The sequence below is a fragment of the Carica papaya genome, chromosome 1 (genome assembly GCF_054855325.1).
Source record: "Carica papaya isolate Zhongbai chromosome 1, ASM5485532v1, whole genome shotgun sequence".
In the NCBI taxonomy this organism is placed as follows: domain Eukaryota; kingdom Viridiplantae; phylum Streptophyta; class Magnoliopsida; order Brassicales; family Caricaceae; genus Carica; species Carica papaya.
This window is the reverse complement of record NC_142309.1, coordinates 3,356,364-3,379,200: the sequence shown is the minus strand read 5'-3', so window position 1 is coordinate 3,379,200 and position 22,837 is coordinate 3,356,364. Positions and strand designations below refer to the sequence as shown.

The following is a 22,837-nucleotide window of genomic DNA, read 5'->3' as shown; positions in this document are numbered from 1 at the left end:
ATTAATTTAGATTTGGTGCACTAGTATTTATTACTAATTATCTTTTTTTTTTGTTTTTAAATAAATTCGTGCATAAAGTGTGCCTGGTAAATTTGTTAATATAAATCTTTTAAAAATTTAAGAAGAAATTAAAAATTAGTGTTGAAAATTTAACATTTATTATAATTTTATTTTTAATATTTTTTATTATAATTTAATGTTGGATGTTTTTTTTAATTATTTTAAATATTTATTTTTTTAATAAAAAAATTTCTTCATAAAAAAATTAAAATAATTCTATTATATTGAACAATTTAGATATTAACTTATTAATAATATTAATTTAATAACTTTAATTTTTTAATAATAATAAAATTATTTTTTTAGAGCATCTAAATTTAATTTAATTATTTTATTTTTTATTAAAAAATATAAAGAATTAAATTATAATAAATATTTTTTATGTTTTAAGTTTTTTTATTTTTTTTTTAAAAGAATCTAACGCAAAAAAAAAAAAAACCCATTTTTATCTAAATAACGGGGATTCCCAGGAGCGGTTAAATATATCCAGAAGCTTTCCAGTTCCCGGCCCTTCTTCTCTCCAGAGAACCAGAGTTCGTACTGGATCTGCGATCTCCGGTGTTTTTGCTGCGGGACTGAAGGTATTCCAAACAAACTCGATACTCTCATTCCACAAATTCACGTGTAACACTCGCTCATTATTTGGTTTTTCTCGGATTTGAATTCGATTTTTCATTAATTTCTGTTTAGTTGCTGAGAAACTAATCCGAGCTGTAAATAGAGAGAACTGTTTTTTGATGTCGTCTCATTCTGTTAAATTTCGAAGGTATTGAGATGGAGTTTAGATGTCGTCTCCTTCCACTAACTCACTTGTAATATCACAGTTGTCACTATTGTTTGTGTTTTTTCTCGGATTTGGATATGGTTTCTTTCTTTTTCTGCTTAGTTGCCAAGGAACTAGTGCTAACTGCGAATAAAGAAAAAGGTTTACATATCGTCTCATTGCGTTTAAATTAAAGTGGATTTTCTAGCAGCATGCTATTTTTGCTTTCAAATTTAGGTATATACATATATCATATGATTACGTATATTTATATTCATGTGCATAAGTAGCCTGCGTTCTTTATTTTTTAAGACATTTTGTGTTTTGTTTATGACATTATGTTTTGACATTCTGTATTTGTTTCTCATACTTCTGAAAAAGAGTCTGTTTTTGTTCAATTTACCGTGTGAATGCTCGTGAATTATTGTTGGCATATGCAGTTTGCTTCCGCGCTTTGTTATGTCAGAAGCTCCAGCTCCGACTGAAAACAGCAAAATAGGACCTGATTATTTTGGTTACTATACATCTGCAATATCAGAACTATTATTGCAGGATGGGAATTCACTTCCCAGCTCCCGAACCATTGGGTGTTCCAAGGGAAAAAGTGTGGAGGTTAGAGAAAAGAAGGCAGATGACTATTGTTATAGTGGTGATGGTTCATTTTGCAACGCTATAGGAGCTGGGTTATCAGATGTCACAAGAGATAGATTGAAGACACTACTTCAGCAGAGTGTGAATGACCTTACACCAGAAGTTGATGAAGTATTTACTTATTTCTCAAGCATCTTATTTGCCCATTAATGGGTGAATCACATCTATGGTCACCAGTTCTCAGTGGCTTTTGATTTATTTACTCAAATTTCAATTATTCTTTATTAATCACTTTTCCCATTGTATTATCATTTTTGTTAATGTCTTTCTTTCCACATCGTATGACCTTGGAGTTTGAAAAGAATATGGTGATGTTGTTTTTATTGGAGGATGGCTAGTTGAGAATAGAGCTTCTGCATCATGGTCCAGTAGCATGCACATAGAAACAAACACAACCATGATTTTTATCTCTAAAGGTTACTCCAATGTACAACTAAGTTCAGTTTAATAGAGAAGATAGTGAGGGGTTACTGACAACTCGAGTGTTCAAGAGTGGAAAGTGATTCTTCCACACCTTTCTTTTCCTATTTATAGAAGTCTATGCCCACTGGCGTAGCATAATGGTATGTTTCTATTGGCATTGGATAACATCCAAAGAAAACACCTTTGAGAATGCAGTATCTTCACACAGAACCAGGGGAGTATCAGAAACCTGCTAAAGACAGTACAAGTATTAGAACTCCTGTAACTACAAAATTGAAAACTGCAAAAAGTTTGTAACCTAAAAATCCTCAAGGCAACCTTTTGCATCATCTCAGGATTAATATACAACTACTTTAGCGTTAATCAGCACATTGGATAAACTTAACAGTCAATGCTTTGTAACAACTATGAGTAATGACCTGACTCTAAATAACTGCCAGTAGGGTAATGGTCAAGTTACGGATGGTAGAGGAATGAATGGTCCAGCCTTCTTTAAGGTCTAGGGAACTTTTGTTTTCCTAGGTTGATATTGCCATATGCTCTGTGGGACATGCTTCACATGGTTTTCTTCAACACATCTTGAATTTTTTGGCTGTGTCATATGTTCCTGCTTTGACTAATGAAGTTCCAAGGAATTGAAGGACGACAATTTCTTGAGCATGAACTATGTAAAACATTTATTAGCTATTTAATTTAATTTATTTTTTCTTTTTTATATCTGTCTACCTAAGCGTACTAATATACCTTGGATACTTTTAAATTTTGCTTTTTTGGCTTTCATTTTTCAGAACTTTCTTTTTTTTTTTTTTTAATTTTTCAGAAGTGCTTTTGAGCTTTTTTTTTTTTTTTTTTCAATTTTTGTCTCCTCCAAGAGGTGGATTTTACTCTTTCTCTTGAGTAGCTTTCTGACCACATAGAATGGACTGGCCTAAGGAGATGATTTATCTCTTTTATCCACGTACTATCACCTGTCCCATACATCCTATTGTGGAAATGTTTGAGAAAAAGCTTGCGGGATGGAAGAGAAATTTTTTATCTAAAGAAGGGAGGCTTATTTTGATCAAAAGCACCTTAACAAACTTACCAATCTATCACCTTTCTATCTGAACAATGTAGATTTCTTTGGGGAGATGAAGAGGGGAATAGAAAATATCATTTAGTGAAGTGGGAGGCTGCGAATAAACCCTTTTACGGGGGAGGGCTTGGGTTAAGATCCATTGGGGAGCTGAATTCTGCACTACGTGGCAAATGGCTTTGGAGGTTTGTTATAAGGAAGGAAAATTGTGGAGAAAGGTGGTGGAGGCAAGATGGGGTGATTGGGAGCGGGATGGGGGGAGAAGAGGGAAGTATAAGTCATATGGGGTGAGTTTGTGGAAGAAAATATGTGGTGACAGCAGCAGATTCTTGAATTGCATAGGGTGGCAGCTGGGTAATGGCCGGGGAATTAGATTCTGGCAGGATGGTATGGCAACACCCTTCAAGCAAATATGGAGGTCCAAAGCTCCACCTAGAATGACTTTCTTGTCTTGGGAAGTCTCTAGAGAAAGTATCTCGACCATGGATATGCTAAGAAGAAGAGGCAATATTCTTATTAACAGGTGCTACATGCGCAAAGCTGATGAGGAATCTTGCAACCATTTGTTACTTTGGTGCCTGGCTGTGCATAGTATTTTGATTTATGTGTTTGGGATAATGGGGATGAGTTGGGTCATGGCGGGTAATGTAAGTAAAGAGTTGTGGGTGTGGGTAGGTATTTGTAGAAAGAAAAAGCAATTACTTTTATTTCCACTTACCATTTTTTGAGTAGTGCGGAAGGAAAGAAATGCAAGAGCTTTTGAGGGAATTAAAACTGACTTTGTAAACATTAGGGATAAATGGATGCACACTTTTGGTTCTATTTTGTTGAGTCATGACATGTTAGATTGAGAATATATTGGGGTAGTTATTGACCACTTGATTGACATATAATTATTTTATATACAGGCGGTACCCACTTGATATCTATATTCATAATAATACTTTTATCTTTTATCTAAAAAAAAACTATCATTTGTCCCAAACCTACTCTTTTTACCTGTTACAGATGGTTAAATGATCCATCAAATGAATAGTTTCAATATGAAATTTGATACATTGTGGGATTGCAATGATCAAGTTGAACTAAATTTCAGCGAGCGAATTAAGTTTTGGGATGAAATGAACATTCTTTGGTGGTTAGTTTGGGTGGACCAATTCAGGTGGGCACAACGGGTTAAAAATCCGATCTACTCTTTTAATTATGTTTCTGGGCTAAATGGAGTTGCCTTAGTTTGAGTAAAGGAGCATGTGGCTTTATTCAAGAAGGTCTAGTGGAGCAGCCCTCTTAAAACAAGTCTATACCAAAAGGAGTGAATGAAATTCATGTGGATTGATTCTTGGAGGGCCTCGAGCATAGCAACCCTATCACCTATGCCACCCTATTTTTAGAGAGACAACAGAAGAGAAGCATCCTGTTTCACCAATGATCTCTTGACTATTTCTTATTCTTGAAGTTTTAATTTCTTTATGAAGTAAATATAGATGAAGTCTATGACATTGGTCGACTACAATTTACTTTCCTAGAGAGGCAGGTTTGGCATTCTTACTCATCATTCTTTTCTTTAGTTGGGAGAAAAGTGGATGATGAGAAAGAGAAAGAGAAAGGATGGTGAGCATGCTTACTTTCGTCTGAAAAATACTCATTTTTTTGCCTCTCTCTAAACATGAGAAAAGGAAGAGAAAACGATTGATTTGAAGCTTTTGATATAATTTGTCCACTATAGACTAATTGTCCTTATTGATCAGGAACTTTTAAATAAAAAACATAGTTTGAACTTTTCTTATAATACATCTTTTCATTTCCTTCTCATTCCTAAACCAAACAGAGGATTATAAGAATCCTGTTTTTTTTCTCAAGTTTACCTATTCAAACAAAGGAAACATATTTCCTTTCATTTCTTTTACTAGGCTCTATCCTAACTAAGTGTTAGTCTTAGTGTTAGTTAAAGTGAGGTCATTGTTTCGGGTAATGAGTTAGACAAGCGGAAGTATTATTTGGTGAAATGGGAGGAAATTAAAAAACCAACAGCTAGTGGTGGACTGGGCTTAAGATCTACTGCTAGCATGAATATCGCCCTACAAGGGAAATGGTTATGCAAGTTTTTGGTGGATGGTAATAGATTATGGAAGAGCATTGTTGCTGCAAGATGGGGAGAATTGTCTACTGCAGTTTTGCCTTCTGGCAGAATCAGATCTCACACCAGCAGACCGCACGATGGAGGTCTTTGGAAGAAAATCCTGCTGCAATGGTCAAAATTCAGGCAATGTATTAAATGGCAACTTGGTAATGGTAGCAAAATCTGTTTTTGGCTTGATGTTTGGATTGGGACTGATCCTTTTATGGTGAAATTCCAAAGGATTTATGAGATTGCCTAATCTAAACAGATGCTGGTTAGTGATGCTTATCGAAGGAGCAACAATAATGTTGAATGGCGGGTAAATGTTTCAAGGAACTTAAATGATTGGGAAATAAATGAGTATGCTGAATTATTAGCACTTTTGGAGGCCCAGGAAATAAAAGATTGTGAGGATAAGGTGGTGTGAAAGCTGGAAAAGAGTGGTAAATATTCTGTGGGTTCGTATTACAGACAACTGGTGGATGACAATGAGGAGGTTTTACAAATTTCCCGACGAAACAAATCTGGAATGTGAAGGTAACTCCAATAATTGCTTTTTTCACGTGGGAAGCCTGCAGAGAATGTATACTCACCATTGATAAACTCAGAAAAAAGGGGCAGATCATAGTAAATTGTTGTTACCTCTATTTGAGAGTGGAAGAGTCTTGTAATCACTTACTTCTTTAGTGCCCTGTGACATACAAACTTTGGAGCATGATCTATGAACTTTTGGGAATAAATTGGGTAATTTCTAGAACTGTTCGTAGGGAGTTATGGGCTTGGGAAGGGATTGGTGTCAACAGGAAAATAGCAAATTTAATTCTTTTGACCATCTTTTGTGTTATTTGGAAAGAGAGGAATGCTAGACCCTTTGATGACATTAACCTGAACTTGTATAAATTAAGGGATAGATGGTTTCATTATTTTAGGATTAGTTTGTTAGGTCATGACATTATTAGTGATGAGAATTTTGGGTATGTCATTGATTCTCTAACTACATTGTAAAGCTACACATGGGCGGTACCCCCTTTTGGTATCTTGCTAATATAAACTTTACACTTTTAATTTAAAAAAAAAAAGTGAGGTCATTGTTTTCCAAATTCAATTTGGTGTTATGTATCTTATTAGTAAGATGCATTCTGTTAATTGGCTATGTGCTTTTTTTGTTCGTTCTTTACTCCTGCTGCATGTATCTTTGGGAGCAAGCCAATCTGTTGAAGATATCTTTTGGTTTCTCCAGATTTTAGAAAGGAGGATAATGCTCTCATGTGATTAATGCAGATGCTAGATCCCGTTCTGTCTATTCGTCAGTTGCAATCTCGGCTCAGAAGCAAAACTGGTTTTTCAAGTCATGCTAGTATAGCATCTAACAGTGATAGGCAGGTTCCATCTAAGAAACTCAAGACAACTTCTTCATCATTGTCTTCAACCAGCAATCCTGAACATGCTAGTCCCAACAAGTCTAGATCTTGTAAAGAGGTTAATATTTTACTATTCCCTTCCTATCATCTTTCTTACTGTTGTTTGTGTTTCAGTATATTGTCATATTCAAAAGTATCTAACAGAGTCACGCACATATATATGTATATTAGTTCATGAGGAGTAAGAAACTAGTGAATATGATTCTTGAAATTTTTTTCTGGTAGTAATTTTTTTTTGAAATAAAAAGTGTAAAGTATTATTCACAAGGTACCAAAAAAAAGAGGGTACTACCCATATATAAAAACATCTACAATGAAGTTAATGTATCAATGACATCCCCAAAATCTCCATCGTTAATGATGTCATGACCTACCACAATTGACCCAAATAAATATATCCACCAATCAATTAATCTATTAGAACTACTTTCTATACTATCAAAAGCCCTTCTATTCTACTCTTTCTAAATGACCGAAAATACAGTTAAAGGGATGAGATTAACAATTTTTTTTTAACATATAAACCATCCCAAGCCCAAATCTCTCCCCCAACCGAACCCGAAATTAACCAATCAATATCTAACAAACCATAAATCCTGCATCATAGGTTATACACAGTAGAGCACCACAAAAGTAAATGATTACAAGTTTCTTCTGCCTTAAGACAGCAGTAACAACTATTTACAATAATCTTGCCTTTACTTTTCAGCCTGTCCAAAGTAAGGATTTTTTCCCAATATGCCTCTCATGCGAAAAAAGCAATGCGATGAGGAATTTTTGTCTTCCAAATCAGCTTAGCAGGAAAGATTCTTCTGTTTCCAGCACCCATCTCAGTTAAGAACTTATAATATGATGTCACAGACAATATTCCATTCTTTGTCAGATTCCAAACCACCTGATCATCATTATTCGACACCTGCACAGACTCAAGAGTAGACATCAAATCTCCAAACTCAGCAACCTCCCAATCATTCAAATTCCTCTTGGTATTAATGACTCAAACCGTGTTCCCATTAATTACCCTTAACTGCTAGAGTAAAATCACAGTGGCCTAGATACGCTGCAGTTATGCTTGTGGTCTGTGTTGTAAACTCGTGTAGAATACTCACAGTTATACTTATCAGGGCAAGATGCTCTAGAATTTTATTGCTCCTGTCTAAGGAGGGATGATCATTAAGTTAATTACTGTATTTACAAGTATATCTATTGTTTGTCTTCCCTGAGGTCTGAATTGAACTTTTAATGCATTATTTTTCACGGAAATTTTTCATTATCACCTCATGATCGAGAATGAGATTTAGAGGTCCATGTAGGTGTAATCATGTTCTAGGATTTGACATAAGTGTGGAATTTATCAGATTAGAAAGCAAGTTCGTTTTGGGATGTAAAACCTTACTAATTATTCTTTTCTTTTTCTTGTGGTTTCTTATGTGCACATATTACCTGCAAATTTCTGTGGTGTAAGACAAAAGTTTGATATTGTTCGAGAATATTTCTTAGTATCAATTAAGAGATCTTATGATGCAGCAAGAAATTAAAGAAAAACCCCTCAGAATTTTATTGAGAAAAATCCTTTAGTTTTTGTTGTATCTTCAAATAAATTGAATCAATTTTGGTCATAGCCTTACATATTTATAGTGCCCTAACACTAACCCTGGGAAAAAAATACTAAGCAAAAGAGAAACTGTTCTCTATAAGAGAAAAGAAAAACAATAGTGGCAACCATCCCTGGCCCTATGTGATGGTCAACCGTCTAGATCGGATCCACCATCCAATCAGAATTACACCTTGAAAATCCACGTACCCAGATTGCTAAAATCATTTGATGATTCTCCTTCCCATCCCATGGCCAAATTCTTGGAGGTATGCTCTAGACTTGGCAAAGCTTCAATCCTCAAATCAACTGACAAGTCCACACACATCCCTACACACATCCACAAACATGTGATATCCCATGATGCATGATGTCTTGACTTCACATCAAGTTAACCGCCTATCGGGTGTCCTGTTAGCCGACAGGGAGCTACTTGGACTAGTGTAAATTATTATTGAATAGCCATGGCCCGATGATCAAGTACCTGTAAATGCTCTGTTAGAGTAAGATAAATGAAATCTTTTGCTACCTACACTACTTTAAGCTACTAAATTTTCCTTAATTTCTTTCTTTCCACCACCACTTGATTATCTAAAGTTCCTATTGGAGACATCTTAGGCATCGCACTTTGCCCCTGTCTCTTTTTTTTGAGGTGAGGATCTTATATGATAACCTGGTTACCATGTCTCAGGAAGGAAATTCATACAATCCATAGGAATACTTTGGTTATGAGCAAGATGAATACCCCGGTCACCACGGGGCTTGCTAGGACCTCGGTCCTAGTGAGTCGTGAATGGGTAACCTCGAACACTAGGGAACTCGAGTGACATCCCTAGTTATTTATGTCACCCAGTGTAAAATTTAATCACATATAAGGCTTGGCGGAAGTCAGCAAACTGATGGAGATGATAGAAAGCTTGACCCAAGGGGAACAAGATAGGACCATTCCTATCCTCAAGCAAGAGAGGAATGGGATCACAAAATAGAGGTGGTAATGAAAAAAAGACTCTTGATGACATTGCCAAAGCTCAAACAAGATAACATGGCCATTAATCCCCTAGTTATCCCTGTTACCCTTTTTTATCTCCTTCCCCAGACTTTAAAAATGTCAAAAAAAATTAACTATGGTGAGATCACATATCTTGTTGACTGCATGGAAAACTTCAAATTCAAAATGCTACTCCATGAGGCTCCCTATATCGTCCCGTGTCATGTATTCCATTCAACTCTTCAGGGAGTGGCGAGAAAAATGATTTTCCACACTGCAACTTGGATCAAGTCAAACGCTCCCTATACATGGCAATTTTATATGGATGGTTTCTCAAGTTCCTTAGGAAAGATGATTGACGTCACCATCCATATCACCTTCTTGGTTACAAATAACTTGAGTTTGAACCACTGCTCATAAGTCTTAAGGAATAAAGAAGGATCCAACCTCCTTTTGCCAAGGTCTTAAGTGATTCCACGCTCATTGTTAATCAGCTTATCAGAAGCTGCAAAGTCAAAGACCCACGATTCACCAAATATGAGGACAAGGTCAAAGGCAAAAAACTGATTGAACTCAGAAAAATTGAACTTAGCATACCAAGAGGTGAAAATTAGATAGACAATTATGTTCCCTAGAACTTAGAGAGTTTCAAATTCCTTCTCACTGCCAAGGAGAGAATAAATTCTGTTGCTTAAATCTAGCATAAATTCTGTTGCTTATTATTTGTTTCTAATAATGCAATTAGTTGAAATGAGAATTAGTTGGTATATTCACAGCTGTCAGTAGGCTGCAACACATCAATATCTGTTATGGGCATGAGTCTAAAAGGAAATTATTAATAGGTTGCAATATTTGTTTATAGGCACTTGAGAATCTAAGATGCGTACAAGCACACAAACGCGGAAAAAGAAGAGTATATGGGAAAATGCAAAAAAATAAATAGAAAGAATGAGTCAAAAGTAAAAGAGAAAGAAGACACGCTTGTCCAACAAGAGGGCCACAAACCTTTCATTAACACAAAAAAAAATTTACTAAGGAACTTTTACATTTAAACGATCTCCCACCTAACTCCACTAGCTCTACAATCGCAAGGTCCTCTAACTTCCATCTCCTTTAGCTGAAAGGCCAAAAGATCCATGAACTATAAAGTGAAGACTCTTAATCATAACGAAAACTCTCCAAATGACAAATTGCTTCTCAACCATTGGATCATAGTTAATAACTATTGTTGTAATGGTTAACTAACAAAGCTGCATGTGCATAGCACAAAATGCTAAGAAACATTGCTCTCTCCGAATGGCTAAATTGCCTTAAAAGAACACGCATTCCAATTTTAATGCCCACACAGTGGCAAGAAAAACTCCTAGCTGAGCTAAATAAGCAAGGGCAAGCTCAAAATGACACTCCATGCTTTAGATTCTCAAACTTGCCTCCTGATGCTCAATTTTAGGGACTTGTGGTGTAAGTAACAGCCTCGGGCCCCATAAAAGAAACTAGGTGAGAGGAAAGCTTTAATGTACTCTCAAACAGAAAGCATGGTTCAACTTTGAGAACAAGGTTCCTGAGGAGGAGAGACAATAGCAAATATTTCAACCCAGGTGTAATTGATGCCAATTCTATTTGCTTAACTTTCTTATTTGTTTCTAATGATGTAATTAGTCGAGTTGAAGATTAGTTGGTATCTTCACAGCTGTCAGTGGGCTGCAACACATCAAGATCTGTTGTGGGCATGAGTGTAAAAGGAAATTATTAATAGGTTGCAATATTTGTTTATAGGCACTTGAGAATCTAAGATGCGTACAAGCAAACAAAAGTGGAAAAAGGAGAGTATACAGTAAATGCAAAAAATTAGATAGAAAGAATGAGTCAAAAGCAAAAGAGAAAGAAGACATGCTCATCCAACAAGAGGGCCACAAACCTTTCACTAGCACAAAGAAAAATTTACACAGGAACTTTTACATTTAAACGACCACCACCTAACTCCACTAGCTCTATAATGGCGAGGTCCTCAAACCATCCCCTTTAGCTGAAGGGCCAAAAGATCCATGAACTCTAAAGTGAAGACTGTTAATCATTATGAAAACTCTCCAAATGTAAAATTACCTCCATCGGGTCATAGTTAATAACTATTGTTGTAACGGTTAACTGCGAAGCTGCATGTGCATAGCACAAAATACTAAAAAAACATTGCTCTCTCCAAGTGGCTAAACTGCCTTAAAAGAACACACGTTCCGATTTTAAATGCCTCCACAGTGGCAAGAAAAACTCCTAGCTAAGCTAAATAAGCAATGACAAGCTCAAAATGACACTCCATGCTTTAGATTCTTTAACTTGCCTCCTGATGCTCAATTTTAGGGATTAGTGGTAAAAGTAACAGCCTCGGCCCCCATCAAAGAAACTAGGGAAGAGAAAAGCAATTAGTACTCCCAAACAGAAAGAAATTAAAAAATATTACAGAAAATCCATAAATCCCAAGTAATCATTTTGCATCATATGCATAGGAGAGTTATGGTTGAACTTCTTTTCCGTCAACTACCATGTCTCTGCACATATTATTTATCTTCCATGCTGAACAATTTCATTTGAATTTACTTTCAACTACAGGCTTCAACTTCCAAACACAGTGATCTCAAATCTTTAGATGTACCCTTGTCAAACAAAGGAAGATCCAATGTTGTTCAGAAGCGTTGCATTCATTGTCGGTCGACAGAAACCTTCCATTTGGGGAATGGTTCAGATGGGCCTAAGGTAACTGGTCTATATGTGGGTTACTTATCTTCTGTGAATTGGTATGTTATTCACACGCACGCACACACCCTCTCTTCAATGCATTGATCTCTCACATGCATGCCAGTGCAAGTTATTGACATCTTAATTTTGATGCTTCCCTTTTCCAGTATCTCTGTGATGCTTGTGGAATTGATTACAGAAAGGAACAAACATTTCATTCCGGTATGCACCTTGGTGCTGATGAAGAAAATGGAGAGGTAAGAACGACGCATGTAGTTTGCTTCAAGACAACATTGTTGCAACTGGACCTATAGTTGGTGTTTATTGATTATTGCAATTATTGGAAGAAAAAAGTTGAAGAAATCCTAGATGCTCTCATGCATGCAGTCATGCATAATATGCATGCAAGGACAACCATACACTCCATACTTGCACATGAATATACCAGACAAGCATTAACTACAAGATGACCATGATAAGCTATTTTAGTTTTCCTTTTCGCAGCATTCTATAATGCCTATTGTTGTATATATAATTAGGTTTTCTTCTATTTGTTATTTTAATAACTGTCTTGTATGCTTTTTCATGGACTCTGTTGTTGCTTGCATTTGATATTACCAACACATGTGGCTTTTTCTCTCTTAACATTCTGTTTAGTTGGATGACGATTTGCAATTCCTCCTGGAGAATGATGGTCATCAGGTTGAGGAGGCAATGAAGAAATATTCTGCTGAGCTTTCTGCAACAGTAATTCTCTGAAAGCCTTTGTCCTATAGCAACAGAATTTCCGAATTCTTGAGTGTCATGTTGGCTCATTTTCAGTGGATTACTGAACTTTTGTGATTATTTTCCTCAAGCTAGGGCACATGGAACTGCAACTTGAAGAACTTCTTAATACTGTGATGTCCAAGTGCAGGTATTCTTTGTTTTGTGGGAAATCAGATCTGTCATTTGTTGCATGAAAGCAAACTATTAACTAGTAAGTATATGGTTTATGATGAGGCTAAACTTAGGCTTTGTTTAGAACAAGTGAATTCCACCCAAAAAATGCTAAATGCATTTGCAAATTTCTACTTTTATCCATGTTCTGAAAAAAAAAAATGCGGATTCACAAATAAATATCTCACTTTTGATGGAAAGTAAAAAAAATGAAACTAATTTTATGAAATTTATCTGGAAATTCTAGTTTTGTTAAGTTATTTTCATCTTAGTCATAATATCATCACTTTTATTAAACTTCTGTTGGTAGGAGAAGAGGAATGTGGTTAAGTCATGTCAGTAACAGTAATACTGGCACAGTGTTGTCAACATAAGGAAAAATTCATCACATTGAGATTCTTCATTGTACTGGTTATCATGTCTATTGCTTCCTAATGTGAACCCCCAACTGACAGGCCTATGACTCTTGCTGAGAAGAAGAATCTTAAAACTTTGATTCAGAAGTTACCATCTGGAAGCCTTGACCGGGTAGTAGAAATCATTAAACGTCATAAGCAAGCAGAAGAAGGATCTTGTGATGAAGTTTCTGTTGACTTGGAGCAACAGGTAGAGGCAGTCATAAACTTTTTTAAGATTGTTAGGATTTCTGACTATATCTGGAATATGTTTTTCAGGATAATGTAACACTCTGGAGATTATATTTTTATGTCAAAGCAGTTGAGAAAGCTGCTAAACTTGTACCCTCGCGTGTTTAGAGAATCTCAATATGATGACATCTTAACCTTACTATAATTTATACAAGTCCTGTAACCTTAATATGTCTGGGTTGTCTCAGATCCTCAACTTGCCTAAAGTAAGCAGTCTATTGTGGCTCAGGATTCCTCAAGGTACTAATTCGACATGGTCTTTCCATTTAATTAAATATAAAAAATTTTGGACAGATCTAACACGTGATATTTGGAGCAATTACATGGACGGCATTTTTTGGCTAGGTACCCCGAGGCTTTATTTGAAGCATATTTTGATGATTGATTGACGGGGTTGGTCATGATGCTTTGTGCAGTATGATGTATATGTTGTAGAGTAAGTAAAGCCTTAAAAGCTTTGTGCCCAAAGTTTTTACTTAATTTTGTTGTTGACGTCAAATGGTTTGGTAGTTGTTGGTTTTGCTGATTGATGGATTTCATCATGATGCTTTGCACAGTATGATGTGCAAAGCCTAGAGTAAGGCTTGTTTGGAAGAAATAAACAATTGAATTCATCTAATTTCCAGATGAATTCTGCAGGGAGTTCCATTATAAATGTTTTATTTTCATTTGCAATGAGCCACGGACCTGTTAAACATTCTACGAAATTTAATACATATTTTTATGCATTTATAGTCCAGTAGGTATGTCAAGGTATGTGTTTATGGTTCTTATTAGAAAAAAAAAAATATGTATATCATATATGTTTATGGTTTATACTTATTTCTCTTTAAACTGACCTACTTTTTACTTCTCAAGTTTATCAATTTTTGTAGAATTTGATATATATTATTGTTGCAGTCAGACTTGAATTCAGTTGCAATTAAATTTTAATATTTGGAACAGTTCTAAATCTTAAACGAATTTCATGATTTGAATAAAATTTTAAAAGTTTTAAGCCCAAAGTTCTTATACAATGTTGTACTCGATGTGAAATGATTAGTAATTGTTGTTTTGGCTTTTGAAAGACCAAGATTTGGGTAGTTATATGATCTTTACAGGATAAAATGTTTTAAATTTGTGTGCACAAGTGGTAGATAATTTGACGTTCTCCAGAATTGACAAAATGCAATAAATGCACCAAATCTTCAAACTTGGGGGGGTTCAGTTCTTGTTTATTCGTATACAGGCTTAAAGTTCTTGTAAGCTATCACTGCATAAAAGGGGTCTGCTCTGGGTAGTAATCCCAACATACTCATGATCTGATTAAATGGTGATTTTTCTTCTTGAGCGCCACCAGCATTGGGTAACTTGCGTATAATTTCTGGTAGAGTGAAACCCTCTACACTCTGAAAATATTGCACAACCAGTTGTAGGCGACTATATGCAGTCCCATCTCTCCATGTAGCAATAGCTTTCTCATAGAATAATCTATTGCTGAAGCTCACAATGAATACACCTCCTGGTCTTAGCACCCGAAAAACTTCTGCAAATACCTGCAGATTATTATAATCAATGAAGAATTGTTAAATTTTAGTTGCATGATAAATTGACTGCTTTAATCATTTTCTGCTATTCTAATTTGAACCAGGACCACATCTTTCCTTGCTGCACTATCATACCTCACTTTTTTTCCTGCTTTTCTTTAGCATTTATAATCAAGAACTTGTTAGTTCTCTCTTCTTTTTCTTACAAAGTGCTAAGTTATGTTGCATTTTCTGGCTTTTTAAGTTTGATTCTTGGTGGGGCTCAGCAGGTGAGGCCTAGCTGAAGATGTCGATTTGACAGCTCCACAAATTTCATATAAGTTCCAAGGGTTATCTAGTGAAGTGCATAGCCAGGTTAGCTGAGCTTTATCAGTACGCTAGTAGCATTTTTGTAGAACCATAACTATGATGCTGTTACTGTCAAAAGATGTTCTTCCGTTGATTACCTAAACCAAAGTCTCAGTGCACCTCAAATCCCCCATTAACTGTTGTTGTGTTTGATTCATTTTTCATTCAGTTTGTACTTCTAATTATATGAACTTGATCATGTATGCTTAGAACTTTATTTTCTTGTGGTTGAGTTAACTCCACCCCGACTTTGAATTTCTTAATGTGAAAGTTTAGGTTCACCTTACTGTCAAAAAATTCAAAATGGGGTGCGATGATAACTTAAATACAAAAAATTATGTTAGAATTATGCATTTTAAGATTAATACGAGAATGAGAACTAAACTTTGAATATGAAATGAATCAAAAGACAACTTAAATTTGTAGTCTAGCATGAAACCACATGCCTAGCAGGCATTATCATGTTTAGGAATTAACTAGATCCTTCGGGAAGCAAAAACAAAGTAACCTAATCTAACCTTCTCGGGCTGTTGAAGGTACTGCACGCTAACAGTGCATAACACAGCATCAAAGCAGCAATCCTGCAATTCTAGCTTTTGATCCTGATTGAGATCCTTAACAAGAAAGTAGTCCAGCCTAGGATTCTTTGCCAGCTCTTGGGCATTAAGGCCATGCCCCACCACTTTCTTGTACTCAGCTTCTGGAGGTAGATGGCTGACCCATGAGCTCATGAGGTCAAGAATCTCTGAGCCAGGCCTCAACCTCTCTGTATACAAACTGGTCAATGTCGAAATGAATCTGTCATCAACATGAGTCACGAACCGTGGGTATTCATAGAACTCTCTATCTGGGTATGTATTGAGTTTTGTTCTACCTTCATTGGTGAGTACCAGGCGTTTGATTTTGCCTGCTGAGGACTGTTTGGTCTCGTCGTTTCCATTTAGGGTGTTGAGAATCTTTGGTGGAAGAGATTGTGTCTTGAATAGAAAGGAAGGTGGCCGAATAGACGGGTGCCATAGGCTGGGTTTGGTTTGAACAGAAGGCATGTGGTTCTGATGTCCCCAGTCACAATAATGCTAGAAGAAGTTGAAGGAAAACCATAAGCATTCATCACAAATTTTAGATGAGTTACTAGTGGTTGTGCCTATTCTGCTGGTTCTTTTGGCGGGCCAGGATTGATGACCGAGCATTTGTTGAATCCTTTGTGGGATCCGAAAGATAAAAAAGTGGGAAACTGGGCCGTGTTGGAGTCTGTTTTTTCAGCTCAATATGGAAAGAGAAGTGTCTGATTTAGTTCTTTTATCATTTCTTTACACGAATTGTTTTTGGAATTTTAAATATAAACACGTAAAAGTTTTAACAGTAAATAGATCAAAATTAGGAGAAAAAAAAAAAACAAAAAGAAAAATAAAATAAAAAATAAAAAAAGTTATTAAGGTGAGGATAATTGGTATTTTCCTTTTCTTCTAGATGCCAACAAACTTATTGTTTCGGGGTCCCAAACCCATTGCACGTGCATAATAATTACAGGCCCAATTACTCTTTTGTTGCTCTCCTGTATTTTGCCTCTATCAAATGGCCGTACTTTCTTTTTATTACTTTTTCTTGTCTGATGTATATATATGTATGTGTGTTTTTCTTTAGGAAAACCACGAAGAACAAAATTTGGTTGGTTTCATCATAATCGTAAAATCAATTTGAAATGTTTTACTAAAGATTTCTTGTAGTTGTGGACGAGTTTCTAAACACATTTTATACATAAAACCCATTTATTTCAGTTGATAGGATTAAGCTTTTCTTTAGATGAAATCATGAGTTATTAAATTAAATAGAATATCCTGTGGTAGAAGAAAACAATTTGGGTCGGGGTTTCTATTGCAACCATCCCCATCAAAACAAACAAAAAGTAAAAGACCCCCTTCCCTTTCATCAAAACCTTATTTTTGTTTTTCTCTTCTCTATAAACTTTCAAAAGTTGCCGAATAAGGAAGAGTTTGCCCAATTGTGTTTCCCCTTTTGCTTTCCTTTATGGAACCCATTTGCATTGCTAATTATAGGCTAGTGTTTGTCATTATGTAAACACATGATTTAAGTTTCTTTGGACATGGAGGGTCACTCATCATTAGAAATTTTTTGTCGGTGTTGGGAGTTTAATTGATTTTTAAGCTTAAACATATTTTGCTTTTGGACATCCAAAGTAAGTTAAAGTTGCCTTTTCTCCTTTCTTTTTTTTTTTTTGGTGAGACTACTCAGTAGTAGTTCATTTCTTTTTCTGTCATACGTGAATGTGTGTTTATAATTCCTGCTGAAGATATTGTTATTTCAAAGTCGCACTACGTTTCATTTATATTCTCATTTGAAAATTATTTATGTTTTATTATAATTGTTGTGTACATATATATATATATATATATACATAATTATGCATTGTCTATTAAAAAAAATGATCGAACACAATAAAATTAATATATAACTTGTGAAGGAAAAAATTTTGACTTCATAGAAAAAAATTTTATTATTTATTTATCATTGTGAAGGAAGATAACTTGTGTGTTATTTATTTATTTATTTAAAAATGACTAAGTACACTACTTTTGTATTTTTTAAAAAAAATATTTAAATAATTTTTACGTGTTTAATATCATCTACACAGTACACCAAACATGAATTTTGCTAAAAAGATATATAAAAAATCTTACCCAAAACCATGTTACTTGGCTTAAAAAAATAAACAAAGTTGTTTAACCTCATTCGATTTTGCAAGACAACATTGCTTGTTGTGTTTAGTAGAGTGACAAATTGAGCATGTCATCCACTTGCCTCTTTTAAAATTTTGATCTTTTAGTTCGTGATATACTTTTCATATTCACCTATCTATTGATTTAATTTTAGAGATTTGATCATATCAGATTCAGTATCACAATTATATATGTTCGTGCTCCTGAAGAAGACAATATAATGATACCGATTCGGGTAATCATAATTATTCCATAATAGTTACATAATTTTCAGATTCTTTTCAACATGCATATTGTAAATATATCATGTATATAAAAGACAAAAATCATATGCTCTGTGCACAAAAAAGAAGTTTTCTTTTTTTCTTTAGACTAAAAATAAATAATACAAAGATAAATTTAGTAATTTAAGCAATTTATTTATTGTGTTTATAGTTATTTAGTCCATTCCTTGTGAAATATTGGTTCCAATATCATCTCTATATGTAACATATTACTATTAGTAATAAATAACACAATAAGTAATTATTCTAACTATATTTCTTAAGCTTATTTTTTTATTTTAACTTTTTATGATTAATTTTTTACTGAGTACATATTCATTAATAACTTATTAGAAATTTAAATTAATCAATATAATTTATAGAATGAAATCTTTATTATGCTATTAGTAAAAATGCTGTACTACTATAAAAGACAATCCTGGAAAAGGTATAATGTGCAAACTTTAACAAATAAATACAAAGTATCACTTCTATTCAGAAAAAATAAAAAATAAAAAAAAAAAGAAATCCAATTTTAAATGTAACCCAGAAAATTTAGTAGATTTGTTTAGATAAAAGAAAAAAAAAATCTGCCCTTTTATAAGAATGATTATGTCAAATGGATTTTCTATAAATTGTGGGCATAAGGATCACAGAGAACCGAAGGAGAGAGCATTGTAAATACATGTCATATATATGTTTATATTATCATAGATATTATACATACAATAGATATACATATGTATTCTGCAGAGATAATGGCAGGATTATTGTTTCTTCTATTATTAGTTGGTCTAGCTTTTCTTCTTACATTTACCAGAACCATTTATGCCAAGAAGCAAGAATCAGAACCTAAAAATTTACCTCATGGAAGCATGGGGTGGCCCTTGCTTGGAGAGACTCTTGCCTTCCTCAAGCCTCATAAATCAAATTCAGTTGGCTATTTCTTGCAAGACCACTGCCTTAGGTAATTCTCTCCTCACCCCTTATTTCCCTCATTTTTTACACAAAATCGAAACAACATGGTAGTATGTATGTATATATATATAGCTCGGACACTAGTGCTTCAAAAATACCACGCAGAAAGTATATATACTACTTCCTCTCTTTTCGCTTATTATTTTGTATCTTTATCTTTTTTATTTAGTAACGCTTAAATCAGATGATGCTGTAATTCCTTTGTTGAGAATTTAATCCATTTGGTTGTAATATTATCGTAAATCACATTCAAAAAAATTTGAAAGGACTATGTGTTAATGGATTTTAGTGGTGGAAACAATTAAAGTAGGATACAGTATGTAACTTATCGGACCATATATAGGTTAATCCTTTATCTGTATTATATATGTATAGGTATGGGAAGATTTTTAAGTCACATCTATTTGGTTCCCCGACCATAGTTTCCTGTGACCATGAGTTCAACATGTTCATACTCCAGAATGAAGAGAAGCTGTTTCAGGTGAGCTATCCCAAGCCCATCCATGGCATTCTTGGCAAGTTCTCTTTACTCACCATTTCAGGAGAGCTTCACAAGAAGCTGAGAAACATTGCTGTATCTTTCATTGCTACTGCCAAATCAACACAAGACTTCCTTCTTTATGTCGAAAAGCTTTCAATCTCAATGATGAACTCTTGGAAAGATTGCAAGGAAATTGCCTTCCATAAAGAAATTAAAAGGGTACATATATAATCTTTTATATAATATCAATTATATATTCATATGTAAATTTAGTTTCTTTCTATCCGTGCATTATATATAGAAGACAGTTAGTACTTTCAGAACACAACTTATTTATTTTGATCAAAACACAGTTTACTCTCAATCTCATGGTGAAGCTTCTGTTGAGCATTGAACCAGAAGATCCACTAGCCTTAAACATATTGGAAGATTTCCTAACTTACATGAATGGTTTTGTGTCATTGCCAATAAATATCCCTGGGACAGCTTACTCCAATGCAGTCAAGGTATACATATATATGGACATACATATATAAATTATATTGATCATTTCTCTTGATCCCACCATAATTGGGTATGTGCCAATTCCGGCAAAATAACACGTTTATAGAAGAAATCGATTCTCGTTGTCTTCATCCCCGCTTTTGTTTTCTAAAACGTAGGCTCGAAGAAGGCTTTCATCAATTGTAAGAGGGGTAATGAGAGAAAGGGAAGGGAAGATGGATTTGATGGAATTAAGAAGAAAAGAAGACTTCTTAGATGTGCTAATGTCCAAGAGAAAACTAAGTGATGAAGAGACAGTAAGCATTGTGTTGGACATCTTACTGGGAGGATATGAAACAACTGCTACTCTACTTGCTTTAATTGTCTACTTTTTGGCCCAATCTCCTAATGCTTTTCAAACACTAAAGGTATATACATACATATATATAATATATATACACACACACACACAAAACTCTTCCTTCGTTTTTACATGCATTCATATAAATAAACCATTATAATATTGATTCTCTTTTATGTTACTTCATCAAATTTTCAACTCCAACTTCGAATTTTATCAAACACTTGATAATTTATTGAGTCTATATATATATATATATATGCAGGAAGAACACCAAGCAATAAGAGAAAAGAAAGAAAATGGAGAACCCTTAAACTGGGAAGATTACCAGCAAATGGAATTCACTTCCTATGTAAGTACTATACCCATTTTACAGCAATTGTTTTTAATATATATCTTCTTTTTATTTAATTAATAACCAGCTGTTTTCATATATATATATATATGTTGTGTGTATGTATACATATGTAGGTGATATGTGAAGCCATGAGATGTGGGAATGTAGTTAAGTTCGTTCACCGAAAAGCTCTTGATCAAGACATCAACTTCAAAGGTTAATTATTTCTCTTCTTCTTACTTTTTCTTGTAATTATATATATATAATTATTTCTGTCTCAAAAAATAAAAATTAATTCGAGTTTTCAACGTGTTATCATAAGTCAAATTAAAAAAATTTAAAAATTACGTAATCTTATGTTTATCCGAAATTATAATAGATTCATTAAGAAATATTCTAAATTAATTATTAATTTATTGAAAAGTTTCTTATATGTATATATATATATATATGTTCATAGTCAGTGGAGATGAGTTTTGGTTAATTATCATAATATTGCAGGATTTGTGATTCCTTCTGGATGGAAGGTTCTTCCTGTCTTCACAGCAGCACACTTTAATCCATTTCTTCATGAAAATCCTTCAGAGTTCAATCCCTGGAGATGGACTGTTAGTGCCTCATCATATCCATACAAAATATATATACACACACACACACACACACACATATACATGCACATAATACATATTAATAATAGCGTATTGTGAGTCAAATTGTGCATCTTATGTGTACGTTTGATCTTTTTTTTTTTGGTGAAAAGATATATATATGTATATTACTTAAGCTTTAATTATAGTTGTGTAAATTGATGTTGAGACAGGATAAAGGAATGAGCAAAAGAGTGACACCGTTTGGTGGTGGACCGCGGCTATGTCCTGGGGCAGAACTTGCCAAAGTTGAAATTGCCTTCTTCCTTCATCATCTTGTCTTAACTTATAGGTATATACACACACACACACATATGATGGCCTAATACTTAATCTTCATTATACATCATGCATATGTATGTATATATGTGTATATATATATATATATATATATATGTGCGATTAGAAATTATTAATTAATTTAGACCAACCTACAAATTTACATATGAAATTGTAACCCATTTAGGAACCAACATAATTAGACCCAATATGTTTCTTTTAATTGTTTTAATGTTCTCTCTAATTAATATGGTCCTTCATCATGCACACACACACACATATATATATATATATATATAAATTTAATAATATGCATATTCATACTTGCAACATAGTTTATAATTTATGTCATTAAAACATAGGTAATGACATTTTTACGGTAGTATAATATTTAAATTATTAAATATTTAACTTTAAAATATAAAATCTGAATATTGTATTTTATTTGTAAGTACGTTAATATATATATATATATATTTAATGGTGATTAATTAAGTTAAATGTGTTGTTTTTTTTTGACAAGGTGGAAAACAAAATCAGATGACTTCCCGCTTGCATACCCTTACGTGGAATTTCGACAAGGCTTACTTTTGGAGATTGAACCGTCAACAAACCTTAATTAAATTTAATTATCTACTCAATAATATGTAATTTAACCTTATTATTATAAAATTAATTCTCCAAAATTTAAATATTAATTCGTACCCCTCTCTCCTCTTAATTAATTTTTTAATTTCTTATTTGCAACCAAAATAATTCACCATTTTATTAGTATATCAACAATGGTTAATTTCGTAATATTTAAATTTTTAATTTATTAGTGTGATTTAATTATTAAATTAAGTCTTGTTTTAATTCGTACTAAAAATATTTTATATGTAAATAATATTAATATTTAGATGAAATAATATACTAATTAAAATTAATTTTATTTCAACTCATAGTTATATGTTTTACCACATTTTTCTTAACAAATGGAAATGTAA

General features: G+C 33.8%; 3 protein-coding genes across 11 annotated transcripts; 2 read left to right on the top strand and 1 right to left on the bottom strand.

The window, feature by feature from the left end:
- Positions 1 to 497: 497 nt before the first annotated feature.
- On the top strand, positions 498 to 15,452 carry LOC110808956 (bromodomain testis-specific protein). 7 transcript variants are annotated; one of them, XM_088214590.1, is made up of 11 exons: positions 498 to 641; positions 1,264 to 1,585; positions 6,373 to 6,570; positions 11,699 to 11,842; positions 11,992 to 12,081; positions 12,482 to 12,571; positions 12,682 to 12,740; positions 13,219 to 13,369; positions 13,599 to 13,650; positions 13,756 to 13,846; positions 15,206 to 15,452. In XM_088214590.1, the coding sequence occupies exons 2-10, from the start codon at positions 1,283 to 1,285 to the stop codon at positions 13,797 to 13,799; spliced, it is 1,131 nt and encodes a 376-aa protein (XP_088070716.1). In that variant the 5' UTR covers positions 498 to 641; positions 1,264 to 1,282; the 3' UTR covers positions 13,800 to 13,846; positions 15,206 to 15,452. The 7 variants fall into 7 exon arrangements, with proteins under 7 accessions (XP_088070716.1, XP_088070724.1, XP_088070727.1 ...); XM_088214598.1 differs by having other exon boundaries at positions 15,203 to 15,452; XM_088214601.1 differs by having other exon boundaries at positions 15,181 to 15,452.
- On the bottom strand, positions 14,568 to 16,330 carry LOC110808957 (S-adenosyl-L-methionine-dependent methyltransferases superfamily protein). Its single transcript, XM_022034633.2, has 2 exons — positions 15,803 to 16,330; positions 14,568 to 14,945 (listed from the first exon to the last, which is right to left on the bottom strand). Exons 1-2 carry the CDS (start codon positions 16,328 to 16,330, stop codon positions 14,625 to 14,627), a joined length of 849 nt encoding a protein of 282 aa, XP_021890325.2. The 3' UTR covers positions 14,568 to 14,624.
- CYP724A1 (cytochrome P450, family 724, subfamily A, polypeptide 1) lies at positions 15,203 to 22,561 on the top strand. 3 transcript variants are annotated; one of them, XM_088214580.1, is made up of 11 exons: positions 15,206 to 15,290; positions 18,177 to 18,257; positions 19,106 to 19,252; positions 19,639 to 19,963; positions 20,098 to 20,250; positions 20,407 to 20,655; positions 20,854 to 20,940; positions 21,060 to 21,141; positions 21,427 to 21,533; positions 21,746 to 21,864; positions 22,375 to 22,561. In XM_088214580.1, the coding sequence occupies exons 3-11, from the start codon at positions 19,161 to 19,163 to the stop codon at positions 22,472 to 22,474; spliced, it is 1,314 nt and encodes a 437-aa protein (XP_088070706.1). In that variant the 5' UTR covers positions 15,206 to 15,290; positions 18,177 to 18,257; positions 19,106 to 19,160; the 3' UTR covers positions 22,475 to 22,561. The 3 variants fall into 3 exon arrangements, with proteins under 3 accessions (XP_088070698.1, XP_088070706.1, XP_088070701.1); XM_088214572.1 differs by having other exon boundaries at positions 15,203 to 15,290; positions 18,194 to 19,252; XM_088214575.1 differs by having other exon boundaries at positions 15,222 to 15,290; positions 18,177 to 19,252.
- The last annotated feature ends 276 nt before the right edge of the window (positions 22,562 to 22,837 follow it).